Consider the following 16122-nt stretch of genomic DNA (forward strand, 5'->3'; position numbering starts at 1 on the left):
GCCTGGTGGTCAGCCCAGTGCCTGCCCGGGGGGCGTCTGACTGGCTCTCCGGCTGCAGGGGCGGGGGCCACTTTGCGACAGCTCTTCTGGGACAGTTCTGAGGGGACACAGCCAGTCTGCTTCAATTCCCGCTGATGAGACCCATGAGCCATTAGCGCCGATTAAGAGAGCTGAGCGGGCAGGGCGTTTGGCCCGGGGCTCGAGCTGGTGGGAGGGTCACCGGGACAATTCAATTCTCTGCCAGACAAATGCGATTACTGTGGCAGCTCGGGCCCGCCCCCGCCTCCCCCCCACCCCCGGGGGCCAGGACATAAATGGCCCGGTGGGTCGGCCGACCTCACCCCACCATGCAGGTGCCCAGCCCCAGCACGCGCGAGGCCGCCTCCATGTACGGCACCGCGGTGGCCGTCTTCCTGGTCATCCTGGTGGCCGCGCTGCAGGGCTCGGCGCCCCCTGAGAGCCCCTGGCCCTACCACATCCCCCTGGACCCCGAGGGGACCCTGGAGCTGTCCTGGAACATCAGCTATGTGCAAGAGACGGTCCACTTCCAGCTCCTGGTGCGGAAGCCCAGGGCCGGGGTGCTGTTCGGGATGTCGGACCGCGGCGAGCTCGAGAACGCCGACCTGGTCGTGCTCTGGACTGACGGGGACCGCGCCTATTTCGGGGTGAGTCTTCCCTCCACCCCGAGCCCGCCCCTACCCAGCCCCCTCAGCTGGCCTTCCTCCTACACTTGCCTTCCTTAACCCTGTGTCCCAAGCTCGGGTGTCTTGGGGTTGCCAGTACAGGGAGAAAATGAGAGAGAGACGGCTTCCCGGATCTTTGGGGTCTTTGGGGTCCCGGATGGCATGCCCAAACAACAGGACCCCGTGTACCCCAGGGGTGGGGGGATGATGCATACGCCCAGTGGACGCACAACGGCTCCACCACCGCCCCCGCGGGTGCAGGCCCCGCACTCTCCGCCCACACGAACAACGTCGAGGGCGCCCTCGCCCTCCACCGGCCTCGTGGTCACACGTGACCCCGGCACACACACCGCGCCCAGGACGTGGCACCGGTAGGCTGAGTTTTGCACACACAGGTGAACCGAGCAGGTGCACACGCCCCGATGTGGGATGAACCCAAGGAGCTGAGCTCCGGACTCCTGGCCTTCACATCCACCCATGCCTCCTGTAAAGGGTGGAGACGGCGGGGGGGGGCTTTCATTTCACACTAGCGCACCTCTGGGGGCTTGACAAATGGAAGGGAGGTCCCGGGGTGGGGGCCCTGCACCTGCCCCAGCCACCTGACCGCCCCTCCCCAGATGGGCCTGGCCACCGAGGCCTCTCAGAGCTCTCCGCAAAGACAGACACAGGGAGGTTAAATTTCCTGAGCGGCTCTCACACCATTCAGTGGGGGAGCCCGGGAGCGGAACTGGCCAGGGCGGCTGGCCGGACTCCAGCCCCCGTGTCCTCCTCGGAAGGGTGGGCAGAGTGCTGCCCTTCAGTTCTTCCGGTTTTTCTGAGTTGACGTGAGCTGACAATGTCGGTGGTCCATTCCCTCCCCCGTGTCGACGCTGCAGGTCCCAGGTGAGCGCAGGGCTGCAGGAACGGCAGCCCTTTGCTTGGGGCCGCCCAGGCGGGACTGCCCGAGCCGCCTGGCAGGGGCAGACCTGGACCCTGGGCTGGCCTGCCCCCACCCGCACACAGGGACGCTCAGTGCCCAGGGGCTCCCGGCCCAGAAGGACCTGGGCAGCCACCTCAGGCCCTCTGGGAGACTCCTCTGGCAGCTGAGAAGAGCCAGTGGCTCCCCTGCTGGCATACCGGCACACCGCTGTTAATTTGCACAACAAATTCTTATGCAAACAAATGTCAGGCTTGTTTTTCCCTTAAGCCATATGTTCAATAAACATATTCTAGATTTCCAGCTCAAGGATTACAGGCGAACTTTCTGCCTCGGTGTAAAATTGGTCCTTCGACAAAGCGGCACGGCCCCCAGCGTCGGCACTTCCCTCTAGGGAAGGTGTCTGCCAAGCCTCGGGCAGGCTTCTTCTTTCTCAGGGAGATGAGGAAAACACGCTTTAGCCCTGGAAGCAGCCAAGGACCGGAGCGTTCCGGAGTGGGAACCAAGGCCTGCTCGCCGCAGAGGGCTGGTCCCTTCCAGTCACCCCTACGGGGGACCTCGGGCCCCCGAGGGAGGGAAGCAGCTGGGGGTATTGGAGGGAGGCGTCAGTCCGATCTGCTTAACATCCTGGGAGAATGCAGCAGGTTTGGTTCCTCCCTGGGCCTCAGTTTACCCTCTCCAAGCCCAGCTGGGACTGGGGAGAGGGGAGCAAGATGCTCCAGGTGCAGCGTGTCAGGTGGCGCTTGCTCCAGGGGTATATGAGTGCAGGGCGGGCGCCTGAGCTGAGTGCCTCCTTAAGCACCTGGCGGTCTCTCTCTCACCTCCCCCAGTTCAGCCCCCTCCCTGTGTCCCCCCACACACTGTGTCCTACCTCCAGGGCTCCGGGCACCCTCATGACCCCTCCATCCACAGACCAGTGGGAGCCGTATCTGTCTAAGACCCCTCCCCAGCCATGGCGCCTTCTTAGCCAAACGGAGGTTGGGGACTGGGCGAGGCCAAGCTTCCCGGAACCCAGCTGGCCTGGGAAAGCCCTGCTTTGGGGTCACCGAGGGCATGAGACAGGTTGTGCTGTCTCCAGGCAGACTCAGAAAGGGAGAGTGTGCCCCCACCCCAGCGAGAACCCCGAACCCTCCAGGCCAGTGTGTCCAAACGCCGCGACCTTGTGCTCTGCCCTTGCCCGGCTCCTGGTGCTCCAAGTCCCTTCTTGGCTCTGCAGGACGCCTGGAGTGACCAGAAGGGACAGATTCATCTGGACGCCCAGCAGGATTACCAGCTGCTGCAGGCCCAGAGGACCCCGGAGGGCCTGTCTCTGCTCTTCAGGAGGCCCTTTAGCACCTGTGACCCCCAGGATTACCTCATCGAGGTGGGTGGCCGCTGAGCCCAGGAGGGTGTGGACTCTGGGGTGCACTCTTGCACCCAGGGCAGCATCCCTGGGCCCAGGAGCCCGGACAGAAAGCCAAGGGGGGACCCAGAGGCATGGGACGAGGACCAGACAGGGGGAGGCCTCCTTTGCCGTCAGCCTCTCCTCCCTCCCCCAGGACACACAGGAGACGTGCTTCTAGACGAGGCTCTCTCCCCCCTCGCCGGCCTCACACACTGGGGCCCGGGTGATCTCGCCCCCCCCCATTTTCTCCTCCTGGGTCCTCACCTCCGGGTGGAATTCTGGAAAGAGCCCAGGAGACCTGGTTCCCCACCCTGGCCCTGCTGCCCACGTGCTCTGAGGCCCCGGGGCGGATCCCGTCCTCCTCCAGCCTCAGTTTACCTGTCTGAAGTGCAGAGGGTGGGGGACGACCTGGAAGGTCCTCCTAGCTGTCTAGGAATTCCCAGCCAAGGCGGATCCTGCAGGGGTCTCGTGCTGCTCCGGGACCCCTGTTAGGGAGAAATGCCCCCCGGGGAGACAAAACCCTTTTAACCCTCTAGTGCACTTGGACAGCGTCATCTTGTGACGCCGCTGCGGTGGGGCAGCGGAGGAAAGGGAGGCCCCACAGGGGAGGTGTGTGTGCAGGGCCCTGGCCCCGTGGGGCTGAGCAGGCGACCAGGAGGTGTCCTTAGCGCAGGCCGCCCGAGTCCTTGCCCTCCAGATCCCCAGCCCCAAGGAAGAGGCGAGGCAGGCAGGGGACTCTGCTGAGAACTTGGCACGGGGTCTGCTGGGGCGCTCGTGACGGAGGCTCAGCGCCTCTGGGCTGAGGCCGCTCTCGCTCTGGGCACTCCCTGCAGGGATCGGCTCCCAGGGGCTCCTGGGTTTATGTGGCCGTGAACTTGGAGAGCAGTTAGCCCTCCAAGTACATGAACACACACACATGGCGGTAAACCACGCCATGCATGTCCCGTGCCACCTCCTGCATGGGGGTCTGGGTTCACATTCCCAGCAGCACGAGAGAAAGCCAGTCCCACCTCAGTGCCCCCCCCCCCCGAGTCCGCCTGTGACCTGCAGCGCAGCCGTGATGAGAACTTTCCGCGTCCACCCTGCCCAGCCCCGGTGGGGCTGGGTCAGCCTCGTTGTCGGGGTAGCTCTGCAGGTTCCGTGTCAGGCACGCCGCCCGCCAGGCAAGGGTGGGTGGGGGCCCAGTGGGCAAGCTCAGCGCCCGGTCTCGGCTGCAGGACGGCACCGTCCACCTGGTATACGGACTCCTGGAGCGGCCGTTCCTGTCGCTGGAGGCCATCAACGCCTCGGGCCTGCGCACGGGGCTGCAGAGGGTGCAGCTGCTGAAGCCCGACGTCCCTGTGCCGGCCCTGCCCGCGGACACGCGGACCATGGAGATCCACGCCCCCGACGTCCTCGTCCCCGGCCAGGAGACCACGTACTGGTGCTACATGACCGAGCTTCCCGAGGGCTTCTCCCGGCACCACATTGTCATGGTACATGGAGGGGGTGGGGTGCTGGCCGCCCCGGGGAGCTGTCCGTGGTCCTGGTCCAGCCCAGCGCCCTGTCCCCAGGCACCCTGACCTTCCTGCAGCCGCAAGTGCGAGCTGACCTCGGGCCCTGCTCACTGCTACCCTCCCCAGGCCTCTGCGCCCCAGCATCCCAGCCTGGACCAAAGGCAACTGCTATCTTAGTTCTGCACCTGCCCCTGGGGCTCGAATGGCTGTCTGTCTGTCTGTCCGCCTCCCCGTGCGTTAACAAGCAGCTTAACTCAGAACTTGATTGCCCTGAACACCTCCCTGGAGGTGGGACAATCATGTCCCCTTCTCGCCTGGCCTGGGGCGGTGGTCCCCCACTGCTGCTCCATCACCGCTGTCGTGCCCACACAGCCCTGGGTATCAGCACCCCACTTCCCAGGAGAGGGCAAGAAGCTCAGAGAGGCTGAGCAAGCGCCCAGTGTCACCCGGGCTCACAGCTGCATCTGGTTCCTGGGCTCAGGCCCAGCCTTGGGGTGGCCTCTGTCCAGACACTGCCTGCCACATTCACACAAGGACAGTCCTCTCCTGCCCCCACCTTGTCAGGAAACGGTCCTCATTTCCTTCCTTCTGTGGCTCTTCACGGGCTTCTGGAAGATTCTATCTGGTTCCAGGTGGGTGACTCCACCCTCAAACCCTGGAGTCCTGGAAACACGCCTGGAAATCGCCTGGCCTAACGCTCCCATTTTACAGATGGGCAAGCCGAGGCCCATGGAGGGGGGGCTCAGGGCCAGGCCATCCCTGGGGTGGGGAGCCCCAGACTCAGCGTTCCCTCCCCACCACAGTACGAGCCCATCGTCACCGAGGGCAACGAGGCCCTGGTGCACCACATGGAGGTCTTCCAGTGCGCGGCGGCGTTCGAGAGCTTCCCCCACTTCAGTGGGCCCTGCGACTCCAAGATGAAGCCCGACCGGCTCAACTACTGTCGCCACGTGCTGGCGGCCTGGGCCCTGGGCGCCAAGGTGCGTCACCCCAGCTTCCTCTGCAGTCTTTTTGAGAGGCCACCAGAGAGGGCCTGTGCCCCAGTTCCCCCAGCTGCCTGCATCCCTCCACTCTTTTGAGTCACGGAGACTTTTTCCAGCCTTTGTTATTTTTCTGTAAAAACACAAAAGCCCCCGGCCTGCGTCCTTCACGGGACAGATCTCCTGTCTGGGCTGGACTTGGAGGGGTTGTGCACAGGGCGGTCCCAGGCTGGCAGGAGGCAGGCTGGTTCTCTGGGCTGTGTCCCCGGGGCTTTCCTCAGTTTCCCCCAGGTCTGGGGGAGGCCGACAGGGGCTCAGGAGGTCGGCTGGCTGAGGGGCACCAGCACCCCACTGACCCGAGTCCAGGGGCTCCGTGGCACCGGTGAGGAGCTGCCCATCAGCGGGGGAGCGTGGTTCTCACCCAGCTCCTCACCAACACCAGCCCTGCGGCTCTGCCCCCACAGTCCCGTGGGGTTGCCGTCCGGGTTGCCCTCGGCCGCCCCGTCTGCCAGGCAGGGCTGCGGAACCTGACGCCCAGACCCCTCCCGCCTCCGGCAGGCCTTCTACTACCCGGAGGAAGCTGGCCTTGCTTTTGGGGGCCCCGGATCCTCCAGGTTTCTCCGCCTGGAAGTTCACTACCACAACCCGCTGAGGATCCAAGGTAGGGCGCTCCCAGGGCCCCCGCCACTGCAGGGCCCGCCTCCTCCCTCCCCCGGAGACCCTTCCACTCGCTGTGTTGAGGCAGGAAGACAATGGGGGCTTCCGGTCAGCTCCCGGCTCCTCCCCGAAGTCTCCCGTCCTGTGTGGCCCATCACGGCATGCATCCCTCTTGTCTCCTTGGCCACAGCGGGCTCCCCGGGCAGGGCCTCACCAGGCCAGCTCAGCACCGTGGATGTGGCACTGTGCCAGGTGCCAGCCCCAGGAAAGGCAGGAGAGGTCTCTGCATGCCCATTTTGCAGATGGGGAAATTAAGGCCCAGAGGGAAGGGACCCCACAAAGTGAGCAGGGACTCTCGGAGCCAGGAAGTCTGGCCCCGGACAGTCCCCACAGTCTCCGCCCGGCAGCCTGGCCACAACTGAGCTCGCGCTCGGGCCAAGCGGGGCTGGTCGGACCCCAAAGCTGCGAGGAGCCCGTGAGGTGTTGGGTCAATCTGGGTAAACTCGGCCCGCCCCCCTCCCCCCACGCCCCTGCTCACGCGGAAGGCCAGCCAGAGTGGCAGGCTAGCGTTAGGGTGCGCTGAGCGCCAGCTCAAGGACACTGGGTGGGGAGAGGCCCCAGGCCACAGCGGTCCTATGTGCCGCTTCCCCCAGAAGTCCAACCTCAGGGGGCCGCCCAGACCAGTAGCTGCCCCTCCCCCCACTAGATGACTGGCTGGCACCCTTGCCCGCTGGCTCGGCCCTCCCAGAACAGGCCAGGTGAGGACTCAGTGCCTGGCTGAGCGGTAGGAGAGAGACCACCGCCCAGCCACTGTGGTCCCAGCCCAGGGCCCAGTCAGTGGAGGCAGCACCCCCAGCATTGTCCCCTAGCTCAGTCCGGGGCATTTCTGGCACCAAGCTTCCTTCCTGCTCCTCAAAACACCTCCCAGCAGAACCCACCTGCGCCGAGTGCACGAAATGGCGTTTGGGTCGGGACGGCGAGAAGGGGCTGCTCTCGGCCCCCCTGACTGCCCCTTGAGGTGGTGTGAGCCCCTGGGGGGAGGGCGTCTGAGGCAGCTGGGCCGGCGAGCCAGGTGGGATTGCTCCGTGGTGTCTGCCCCGGGTGCGGGCGGGGTGGTGCCCGTGCTGCTCCCCACACGCAGGGCCTCGAGCCCCTGGGTGACGCAGTGTGGCGATGTCACCCTCAGTTTACGGCCCCGGACCTCAGGTCCAGCAAGGTGACACGTCTCAGCTAGGAACTGAGAGCGCCAAGCCAGGCGTCGGCTCTGGGGCGCCTGTCCTGGCTGCAGCGTGGGGCAAGAAGCGAGCTGGGGCCACCGGCAGCAGCGGCTGGATCCCCGTGCTCGAGGGTGGACAGCCGTGGACACCACATCAGAAACGGAGACTATTGTCCTGTTTCTCTGGCATCTTCCCCCTAGGGACCCGCACAGCCTGCTTCCCCCACCTGCTCTCTCTTCTTAGTGACACTTACTCTGCTTGGGTAGGTGAGGGGCAGAAACAGCGGGAGGGAGGTTATCAGCTCCAGGCTGGATCCCCCGCTGCATGACCCTGGGTGGGTGGCCACTCTGCCCTGCTAACTCACCGCCGCCCCCCACGGCCCTTCGGAGGAGGCAAAAGCTCACGCAGGCAACGCTCACACGTGGAGGTGGGCCCTTGCCGTGCGTGACCCAGGCGGCCGGCGATGCTCCCACTGGCTGCGCGCCCGACTCTCCCACCGCGGGAATTTCTGCGGCACCCACAGAGAGGGACATAAGTCGGCCCGGCCTTAGCACGAGGCAGGCTTTATTGCTCCTTTAAAACCCGGAAGCCAGCGGGTCCCCTGAGCGCCGGGCCAGTCTGTCTGTCTCTTCCCGACCGTGTGGCTGTACGGATGGACCAAACGCAAGGGTGCGCCTGTCGCGCCACAGATGGGAGGTGGGCGGCGTCTCCATAAATACCAGAATTCCACGGTTGTTTCCCATCTCAACATGAGCCAATTGCACCTTCCTCTTTATTATCATCCTCTGATGCAATCGGCCCAGAGATACGGAGGCGACTTTGGACGTGGCAGGGGGCGGGGGCCAGGGGCAGGAGGGGGCATTCTTGGCTTCACCTCCGAGCAAAGGAACAGGGAGCCACTGGCCCCCCAGCCACACCCTGGGCTGTGATCCCAGCTCTTCGCTTCCCAGGCCTGTGACCTTGGGCAGAGACGTCTGATCAGGCTATGAGCCTCAGTGTCCCCATCTGTAAATGGGGGACAATGACTCCTCGGTTACCTGGGTTCTCCACCCATCCCCCTGTCCCCTTTCCTCTCCCGCAGGACTCTCGCACTGCTCTGCCCTGAAGTACTCAGGACCCTGTCACTGGCCAATTCCAGCCAGGGGTGGGGCGAGAGAAAGGCCGCGGGAAGCCACGTCGCTGTGTGGCTGTGCCTGTGGGTGGCAGCGTCCCAGGCCTCTGAGCCTCCCCTTCCTACGACCTTCCTATGGGCCACTGGGAGGTGGCCCAGGGGGCTCCATGGCCTCTCCAATTAGCACCTTCCAGAGGAGCCGGCAGGCAACGCTGGGCCCCCCCCCCCCCGCCCCCGCGCAAGAAGCCCTGAGGCTCCTTCGGAAGGGGCCCTTGACTCCGAGCCAAGGCCCAGAGAAGGGCAGTGACTGGCCCGAGAGCACCCAGCACACTGTTGACCGGGGGGGGGGGGGGGGCCCGTGTGGGAGCCCCTCAGTGCCGACCGGCTCTGGGGTCTCCGCGCCTGCTCCGGTCTGTCCCGAGAGGGGCGGTCCGTGGGCGCCCTGGGTGTGGCTCTGCCCTGCAGGACAGCGGCCCCAGGAATATGGTGGGCTGCCTCCAAAAGTGGGCACCTTAAGCTCCTTGTGCACTCCCACAGGCAGATGTCCCTCCCTCCCCATGCTGACCAGGGGCCGGGGCCCCCCAGAGGGTGTCTGCGGGCGGAGCTCCATGGCCTCCTCTTTGGCTGAACTGCCCCCACAGGCCCCCGCAGGCCCGTTCCAGCTCAGGCGCCCTGGCCCGCGGGGGGCAGCACCGAAGCCCGCGGAGGGCTCTCGAGCCCCAGACCTGCTGCAGGCATCTCAGCCCCTGACCCCACCTCGGTCTTAGTTTCCTGCCCGTATCACGCCTCCCACTCAGTGTCCGCAGAAACAATGGTGCTCCCTTGCCACTGGGTGTGGCCAGGTGTGGGTACCGGCGGGGGGGCCGCCTCCTGGGGCAGACAGGTGTGGGGACGCAGCAGTGCGCACGCCGGTGGGGGGGCGGGAGCAGGGGTGACCCGCCACCTCCTGCCAGGGGGCAGCCCCGTACTCCCCAGGGGTGGGATGGCCTTTGCTCATCTCCGCCCCCTCCCCCCTCCCAGGCCGGCGTGACTCCTCGGGCATCCGCCTGTACTACACGGCCACGCTGCGGCGCTTCGACGCAGGCATCATGGAGCTGGGCCTGGTGTACACGCCGGTGATGGCCATCCCGCCCCGGGAGGCGGCGTTCGTCCTCACCGGCTACTGCACTGACAAGTGCACCCAGCTGGTGAGTGCAGCCGCCCGGCACGGTGGCTCCCCGCTGCGGTCCTGCAGGTGGGGGCCAAGGGAGGGTGGGTTGGTGGCTGCGGTTCCTTCACCCCCAGGGCCCTGAGGCTCCCTCACCACCCCGTCCGTCCTCGCCGTGTGTCCAGGCGCCTCCTGCGGGCGGGCGCTCGTGTGCGCTGCGCTCCAGCCACAGCCAGGCGCCTGCTCGCTCCGCACCGTGGGCTGGCCGCCCCCACCTCCCCCCCCCCCCCCGCATTTGGAAACGGGCGTCTACCCCACGAGCAGGCTAGACCTGCAATGCCCCCCACAAACTTGGGCGATGGCCCTGCCCAGCGCTCTCTCCCTTCTCCCCAGGGGGCCAGTTAGTGGCACTTGTCTGTCCTCCCAGACTCCACTCTTGCGTACTTCACGCCCTCGCAGGCGGTGTGTTTGCAAACAAACAAACTGAGAGGTAGATGTGTGACCTGGGACTTGCCTTTTCCCCACTGGCCCAGCCCAGTTCTCACTGTGAAAGTCCCCGGGTCGGACTGCTGAGGCCAGCGAGCTGCCCGGGGCACAGAACGCCAGGGGAGCCCAGTTCTCAGAGCCGAGCAAGGGGCCGTGCAAAGGCGTGTCGGCAGCAACACCCGGAGCAAAGAGTGGGGGACCCAGCTCCCGGAGGAGTGGGCATGACCCCTAAATCCAGCGCCCTGGGTGCCGGCGCGCCTCCCCTGGTCCCGGCCTGCCTGAGCTGTCCCCGGGGATCAGTGTCCAGATGCTGCCCACGGCAGCATCTGCGGGGCGGTCCTTGTGCATTTGGGGAAACGTCTCATTGGGGAGATTTCCAGCCTCGCAGCTGCTACGCACAGAAGACGTCAGCTTTCCCTTGAACAAACCTCCCACGTGCCCCAAAACGCCGTTCCCACGCAGCACGGAGGGCGTACCCCCCCCCGACTTACCCACCCACCCACCACGTTATCCATACTTTAACTATTTTCCCCATCACCAGTGGTGTGAGAACCATTTCCCCGCCACTCAGCGTGAACCTCCCGGCTGTTGCTCGTGCCTGGGGGTCTTTCCGATGTATCAGCTCCGCGCCTCTGTCCAGCTTTCCTGGCGGGCCGTTTGTCTGTCTCTGTCGACTCTAGTTCTGTTTACGCCGCGCGGGTGATATTTCACAGTCCGCTGTGAATGTGCAAACACGTTCTCCCGTGCTGGCCTGCGCTCCTCGGCCTGCAGGCCAGTGTCCACGTCCCGCGTCACCGAGGAGGAGACGGAGGCCAGCCGGGGTCTTCACCACGGCAGACGGCCTGATGGTGTGGTGTAGAGTGCGTTCACCTCCCCAGGGAGTCAGCTCACTGAAATCTTCTTCTCGTGGGCTCCCCAGCTTCCAAGTCCTCTGACCATTAGGCAAGCCACGCCCCCAAGCTGAAGAGTGACAGCTGTCAGCCTGCATAGGACACGTTTGCTCCAGCAGACCAGGAGCGAGACACTGTCACGGTGGAGCATCTGGCACGGTGTCCTGTGTCCCCAAGGCTCCCATCGGCGACATCCCTGGCTGCACCGAAGGCTCCGCGGCCAGGGCCTGGGGCTGGGCAGTGACCTCCTCCGATAACGGCAGGGGCAGGGACGGTGGCCACCACGGGCCAGGACAGACATCCCCGAGGTGACAGCAGACCACGTGCAGAAAGCCCGGCAGTCGGTCCCTCAGGGACGGGACAACAGCTCCAGGAACCCCTGAACCGCTGGCAGTGCGGCTGAGACAGCAGAGCCGCGGCGAACGGTCGGGAGAGGGCTGAGTCGGGAAGAAGACACCTGAACCTGTCGCCCAGTCTAGGAAACGTCCCACCTGCACAAAGTCAGCGGCAGGTCGGGGAAAACCTCCACGGTCCGGAAAGTTCCCTCACGCCCGGGTGGTGAAGTGATGCACCTTGGACATAGCTGGCGGGCGGCTCCAATGGCCGGTGCCGCGCCTGGAACCCCAGGTGATGGAGACAGCAGCGACGGCCGCCCGGTCATCGGCTGGCGGAGTGAGGTCACGCCGCAGGGCAGCAGGGAGCCCACGGTGCCAGCGTGTGGCAGGCGCTGGATGGGACCACCGGGCACTCAGCACGTGTGCCCACCGGACATGAGCTGCCGAGCCGGGAGGGGCAGCTCCTGCCCGTGGCCGCTCGCCTTGAGGTCCGGTCAATGGACACGGAGTGAGCTGTCGGCCCTGGGCACTCAAGAGAGGACCGAGGGGAAGCCGTCCACACGCGAGCCAGCCTCCGGGCTCCAGGCCGGGCTGCGGCCTGGGGAGGGCGGGCTCTTCCGACACGGGCATCTCTCTCCGGGCAGCTCGCTTGCTGCTCAAGTTTTTCCGACAGAGATTCAACTGATGGGGAGACAGACGAGGCCCAGGAATGCAGATGTTCTGGGGGAGCCAACTCTGCCCTGTGGCCGGGGGCCCAAGCTGCCCCGTGGCCCATGGTTGGCACCGCCCTGTGGGCCGCGGTCAGCACTGGCAGCCAATGGAGGGCAGTGGTCAGGGTCCCCCACGTGGCCGGGCTCTGACCCTGCCGCCCCCTGACCCGCAGGCCCTGCCCCCCTCCGGGATCCACATCTTTGCCTCTCAGCTCCACACCCACCTGACGGGGAGGAAGGTGGTCACCGTTCTGGCCCGGGACGGCCGGGAGAGGGCCGTTGTGAACAGGGACAACCACTACAGCCCTCACTTCCAGGTAGGGGCCCGCCTGCCCCCGGGCCTGTCCGGCCTTCCCTCTCCCGACAGCCGTGGGAATGCCCCTGTCCCAGGGCCCTGTCCTGGGCAAGGCCCGGACACCTGGCGGGGTACACGGTGGCCTTCCCCTGGGGATTTACTCCCAGAGAGGGACCGGTTGTCTGGCTGACTGTGGGAACTGGGGGACCCAGGCAGCCTGGTGGTCACATCTGTCTTGGTACCCACTGTCCTGTTCCAACCCCTCCTGGCGGAAGCCAACCACAGCCAGTCCTGGCTCCCCCAAGGGGCTGGGACAGACTTATACCCCCTGAGAGCTGGGGAGGTGGCCAGAGCTGGGTCTGTGGCCATCTGAAGTACCCCTTCCTTCACCCTCGCCCTGCCCACCCAGGAGATCCGCATGCTGAAGGAGATTGTGTCTGTCCACCCGGTGAGTGCCCGGTCAGGTCGGAGGGGCGGGGAGGGCCGGAGTACGGTCCCCGGTTGGGGGAGGCAGACGGCCATGGGGCGCAGGGGGGCTGTGCAAAGGTCTTCCCACATCCGTGCAGGGCAGGGCCGGGCTGTCCCATGCTGAGGGTCACTGGGAGGGGTCGGGACCAGACAGCACTCGAGGTGGTGTGCGTCGTCCGCCTGGTCAGCCAGCCGCAAAGCCCGAGAGCTTTAGTGAGAGATGAGGGTGTTGAAGTTGCCGGTGGCACTTCAGATTAGGTAGGAGAGCCCCCGGCCACACAGGACTTGCCCAAGTTCACCGAGGGCTGTGACACGTCCAACCAGTCTGCACAGCCACCAGCCAGGCTGCCGGGGCCTGGCTGTGCACTAAGGGACCACAGAAGTCGTCCCTCCCAGGGGACACCCAGCTTCCCACTCTCAGGTGTAGGGGCTCAGGGGCCACTGCTGGGCTCCGGGGTGATGGGCAGACACCTGCACGGTGGCCTGTGGGGACGGGCCCAGGGCACCTGCTGCCCAGGTGGGTGGGCGCTGACGGGCATCTGCTGGCTCCGCAGGGGGACTTGCTTATCACCTCCTGCACCTACGACACGCAGGACAGGAAGCTGGCCACCGTGGTAAGTCGCCCTGACTTCTTCCGTCACCCGCCCTGGGGCTCGTGTGTCCTCACCTAGAGTGTGGGTTGCGGAGGGCGGGGTGCCCTCCCTCAGGCATCCGACACGCAGTGTGGCTGCAGACAGAGCAGAGGCCCACCAGGCTCCAGTCGGTGAATGAATGAATGAATGAATGAATGAATGAATGAATGAATGAGTGGACGAGCGTGCTGACCGATTGGAACGCCGAGGCCGGCTATGGCGTTGCTTGGCCGGCTGGTGCTGACCGCCCTCTCCGCCCGGCAGGGCGGCTTCGGCATCCTGGAGGAGATGTGCGTCAACTACGTACACTACTACCCCCAGACGCAGCTGGAGCTCTGCAAGAGCGCCGTGGACCCCGGCTTCCTGCGGAAGTACTTCCACCTGGTGAACAGGTGAAGGCTCCGGGGTGCCTGCCAGTCGGTGCTCTCTGCCCCGGGAACACTGGGGGGCCGGCATCGGGACCCCAGGCCCTGTGAGGGGGAAGCGAGGAATCCAGGCTGGGCTCTCAGAGCAGGGCGAGCCTATGCTGCCCCCCGAGGTGCCCGTGGCTGGTGTCACCCGTGGACCCTCCACCCAGCCCTGGGCAGCTGTCCGGGCCCCTGCAAGGTGGCCAAGCGAGGCCCTTAGCCATCAGGGGCGTGGAGACAGGGCTGAGCCAGCCTGTGAGGAGGCCTGGTGCAGGCAGCGTCTGCGGAGCAGGTGCCTGGGGGGCCATTCTGGGGACCCCATCCCGTCTGCGGGGGGTGCCCCCGCCCCCTGCTGGGCTCTCCGCCTGTGTGCACGGCCCAGATCGCTGTTCCTTCCCACCTGCCAGGTTCAACAACGAGGAGGTCTGCACCTGCCCCCAGGCCTCGGTCCCTGAGCAGTTCGCCTCGGTGCCCTGGAACTCCTTCAGCAGGGACACGCTCAAGGCCCTGTATGGCTTTGCCCCCATCTCCATGCACTGCAACCGGTCCTCCGCTGTCCGCTTCCAGGTGCGCCCCCGGCAGGGCACACGGCGCACACTGCCCACCCGCAGCTGCGGCCCTGGATGGCCAGCGGCGAGTCCTGCAGCTGCCTGCCCCCTGCGTGCACGTTGGCCCCAGGCCCCAGAGGTCCCCCGTACAGGGCTCCCCTCCAAGGAGCCGGCAAGGAGCCCTCCCACGAAACCGGTGAAACTGTTAGAGAAACCGGTGGAGATAGCCTGGCCCAGACAGACAGATAGACAGACGGCCCCGCAGAGGAAGAGACCGATAGCACCCACGCCGGCGGGCAGGCTACCGGCTCTGGCAACATCGCATCACGGGACTCATCGGGGTGCTGGGAGCAGGGTGCCAGCACCCTCCCCCGGGACCTAAAAATAAAGCAAGCGGTGGGAGGGGCCGGTGAGACACCAAGCCGTCTGACACCCGGAGCCGCCTCCCTCCTCATCCCCTCCTCATCGGGAACCCCAGGGATTCAGAGGCAACTCGGCTGTGCCCAGAGCTGAGGGGGGAGGGGAGAATGAACAGCTCCGCAGACTCCGAGGCAGATTCCCTGGGAGCCTCTGGGAGCTGGATTAATGGTGCACCGAACCGTTCGGGCCGCGGGGACAGGCTGACGCAGGCTCGGGAGGGTGGCGAGGGGCGACCGTGGCGGCCACCATGGTGTCTGATGCCGCCTGGGGTGGGGATGGCTAACACTTCAGCCTGCCCCTAGGGGGCTCTGTCAGTTTCATATGGGCGGAGGGCGGGCAGGGAGCAGGAGGGGCTGGGATGGCCTCCCAGGGAGGACCTCCAAGGAGCCACCGGGGGGTAGGGCAAGGTGAATTTGCTTTGGGACAAGGTGAGTTTGAGGACAAGGCCCCAGGAGGTGGTTGGGAATAGTGGCAAGGGAGGTGGCACCCCATTTCACCCCTCCAGCCTCAGTTTACCTTGTGGTGCCTTTCTTGCAGGGTGAGTGGGAGCTGCAGCCCCTGCCAGAGGTCATCTCCCGGCTGGAGGAGCCTGCCCCTCGGTGCCCGGCCGGTCCCAGCCCGCGCCCCTCCGGCCCCACCGTGGTCAACATTGGGGGCAAAGGCTGAGTGTCAGGCTGTCCCCTCGCTCCCCCTCCATGCCACCCCCGTGGGCTCACACCAGGTCTGTGCACCCCTCCCCGTGAAGACCCCATGAAACGGCTGTGTGCCCAGGATGAAGGGGCCGCGCCGTGCCCCTGCCTGAGACCACGGCGCAAACCCCAGCACCCTCCCCCACACGGCCCAGAGCGTCCCCCGAGAGCCCCTGTCAGGAATGGAGGACCAAGACCCCTCCCCGGGCCTCTGACAAAGTGTAAGGATGACCCATCCAGGCGGTCTGGAGCCCAGCGTCCCGAAATCCCTGCCCATTTCTCTGCAAGCGGCCAGTCCTTCTGGAGGACGCAAGCCTCGCCAAAGTGCGGGGCAGACTCCGCCCACCCGGCCCCACCCACGTCCCCGGCCGGGCGGGGGCACTTGGGCCCTCGAGCCGGGTGCCAGCGCTGCCAAACGCACCCCTACAGTGGCTCTCGAGACACAGTGGGCGTCCCCCCTGCCCACGGAGGCAGGACAGCCACTTAGCTAGTTAGCGACTTGCCTCGGAAATTGCTCCATTGCAGGGTAAATAGATATTTTCGCCCACTTGGAGGGAAACCCTCCCAGCCGCTTGCCAGCCACCACTGCAGATGCCACGGCAGAGGCCCCAGGCGTGGGCCCGGGCGCCAGCTCCTTGGGGAGACGGGAGG

The 16122-nt window shown here is 66.0% G+C and overlaps 1 protein-coding gene across 1 annotated transcript; it reads left to right on the plus strand.

Moving 5' to 3' along the window:
- The first annotated feature begins 347 nt into the window (after positions 1-347).
- DBH (dopamine beta-hydroxylase) lies at positions 348-15448 on the plus strand. Its single transcript, XM_024562403.2, has 12 exons — positions 348-665; positions 2816-2962; positions 4201-4458; positions 5283-5459; positions 6018-6120; positions 9465-9631; positions 12186-12329; positions 12717-12755; positions 13330-13389; positions 13672-13799; positions 14222-14381; positions 15320-15448. The coding sequence occupies exons 1-12, from the start codon at positions 348-350 to the stop codon at positions 15446-15448; spliced, it is 1830 nt and encodes a 609-aa protein (XP_024418171.2).
- Positions 15449-16122: the final 674 nt, after the last annotated feature.

Source organism: Desmodus rotundus, chromosome 1 (assembly GCF_022682495.2).
Source record: "Desmodus rotundus isolate HL8 chromosome 1, HLdesRot8A.1, whole genome shotgun sequence".
NCBI lineage: Eukaryota > Metazoa > Chordata > Mammalia > Chiroptera > Phyllostomidae > Desmodus > Desmodus rotundus.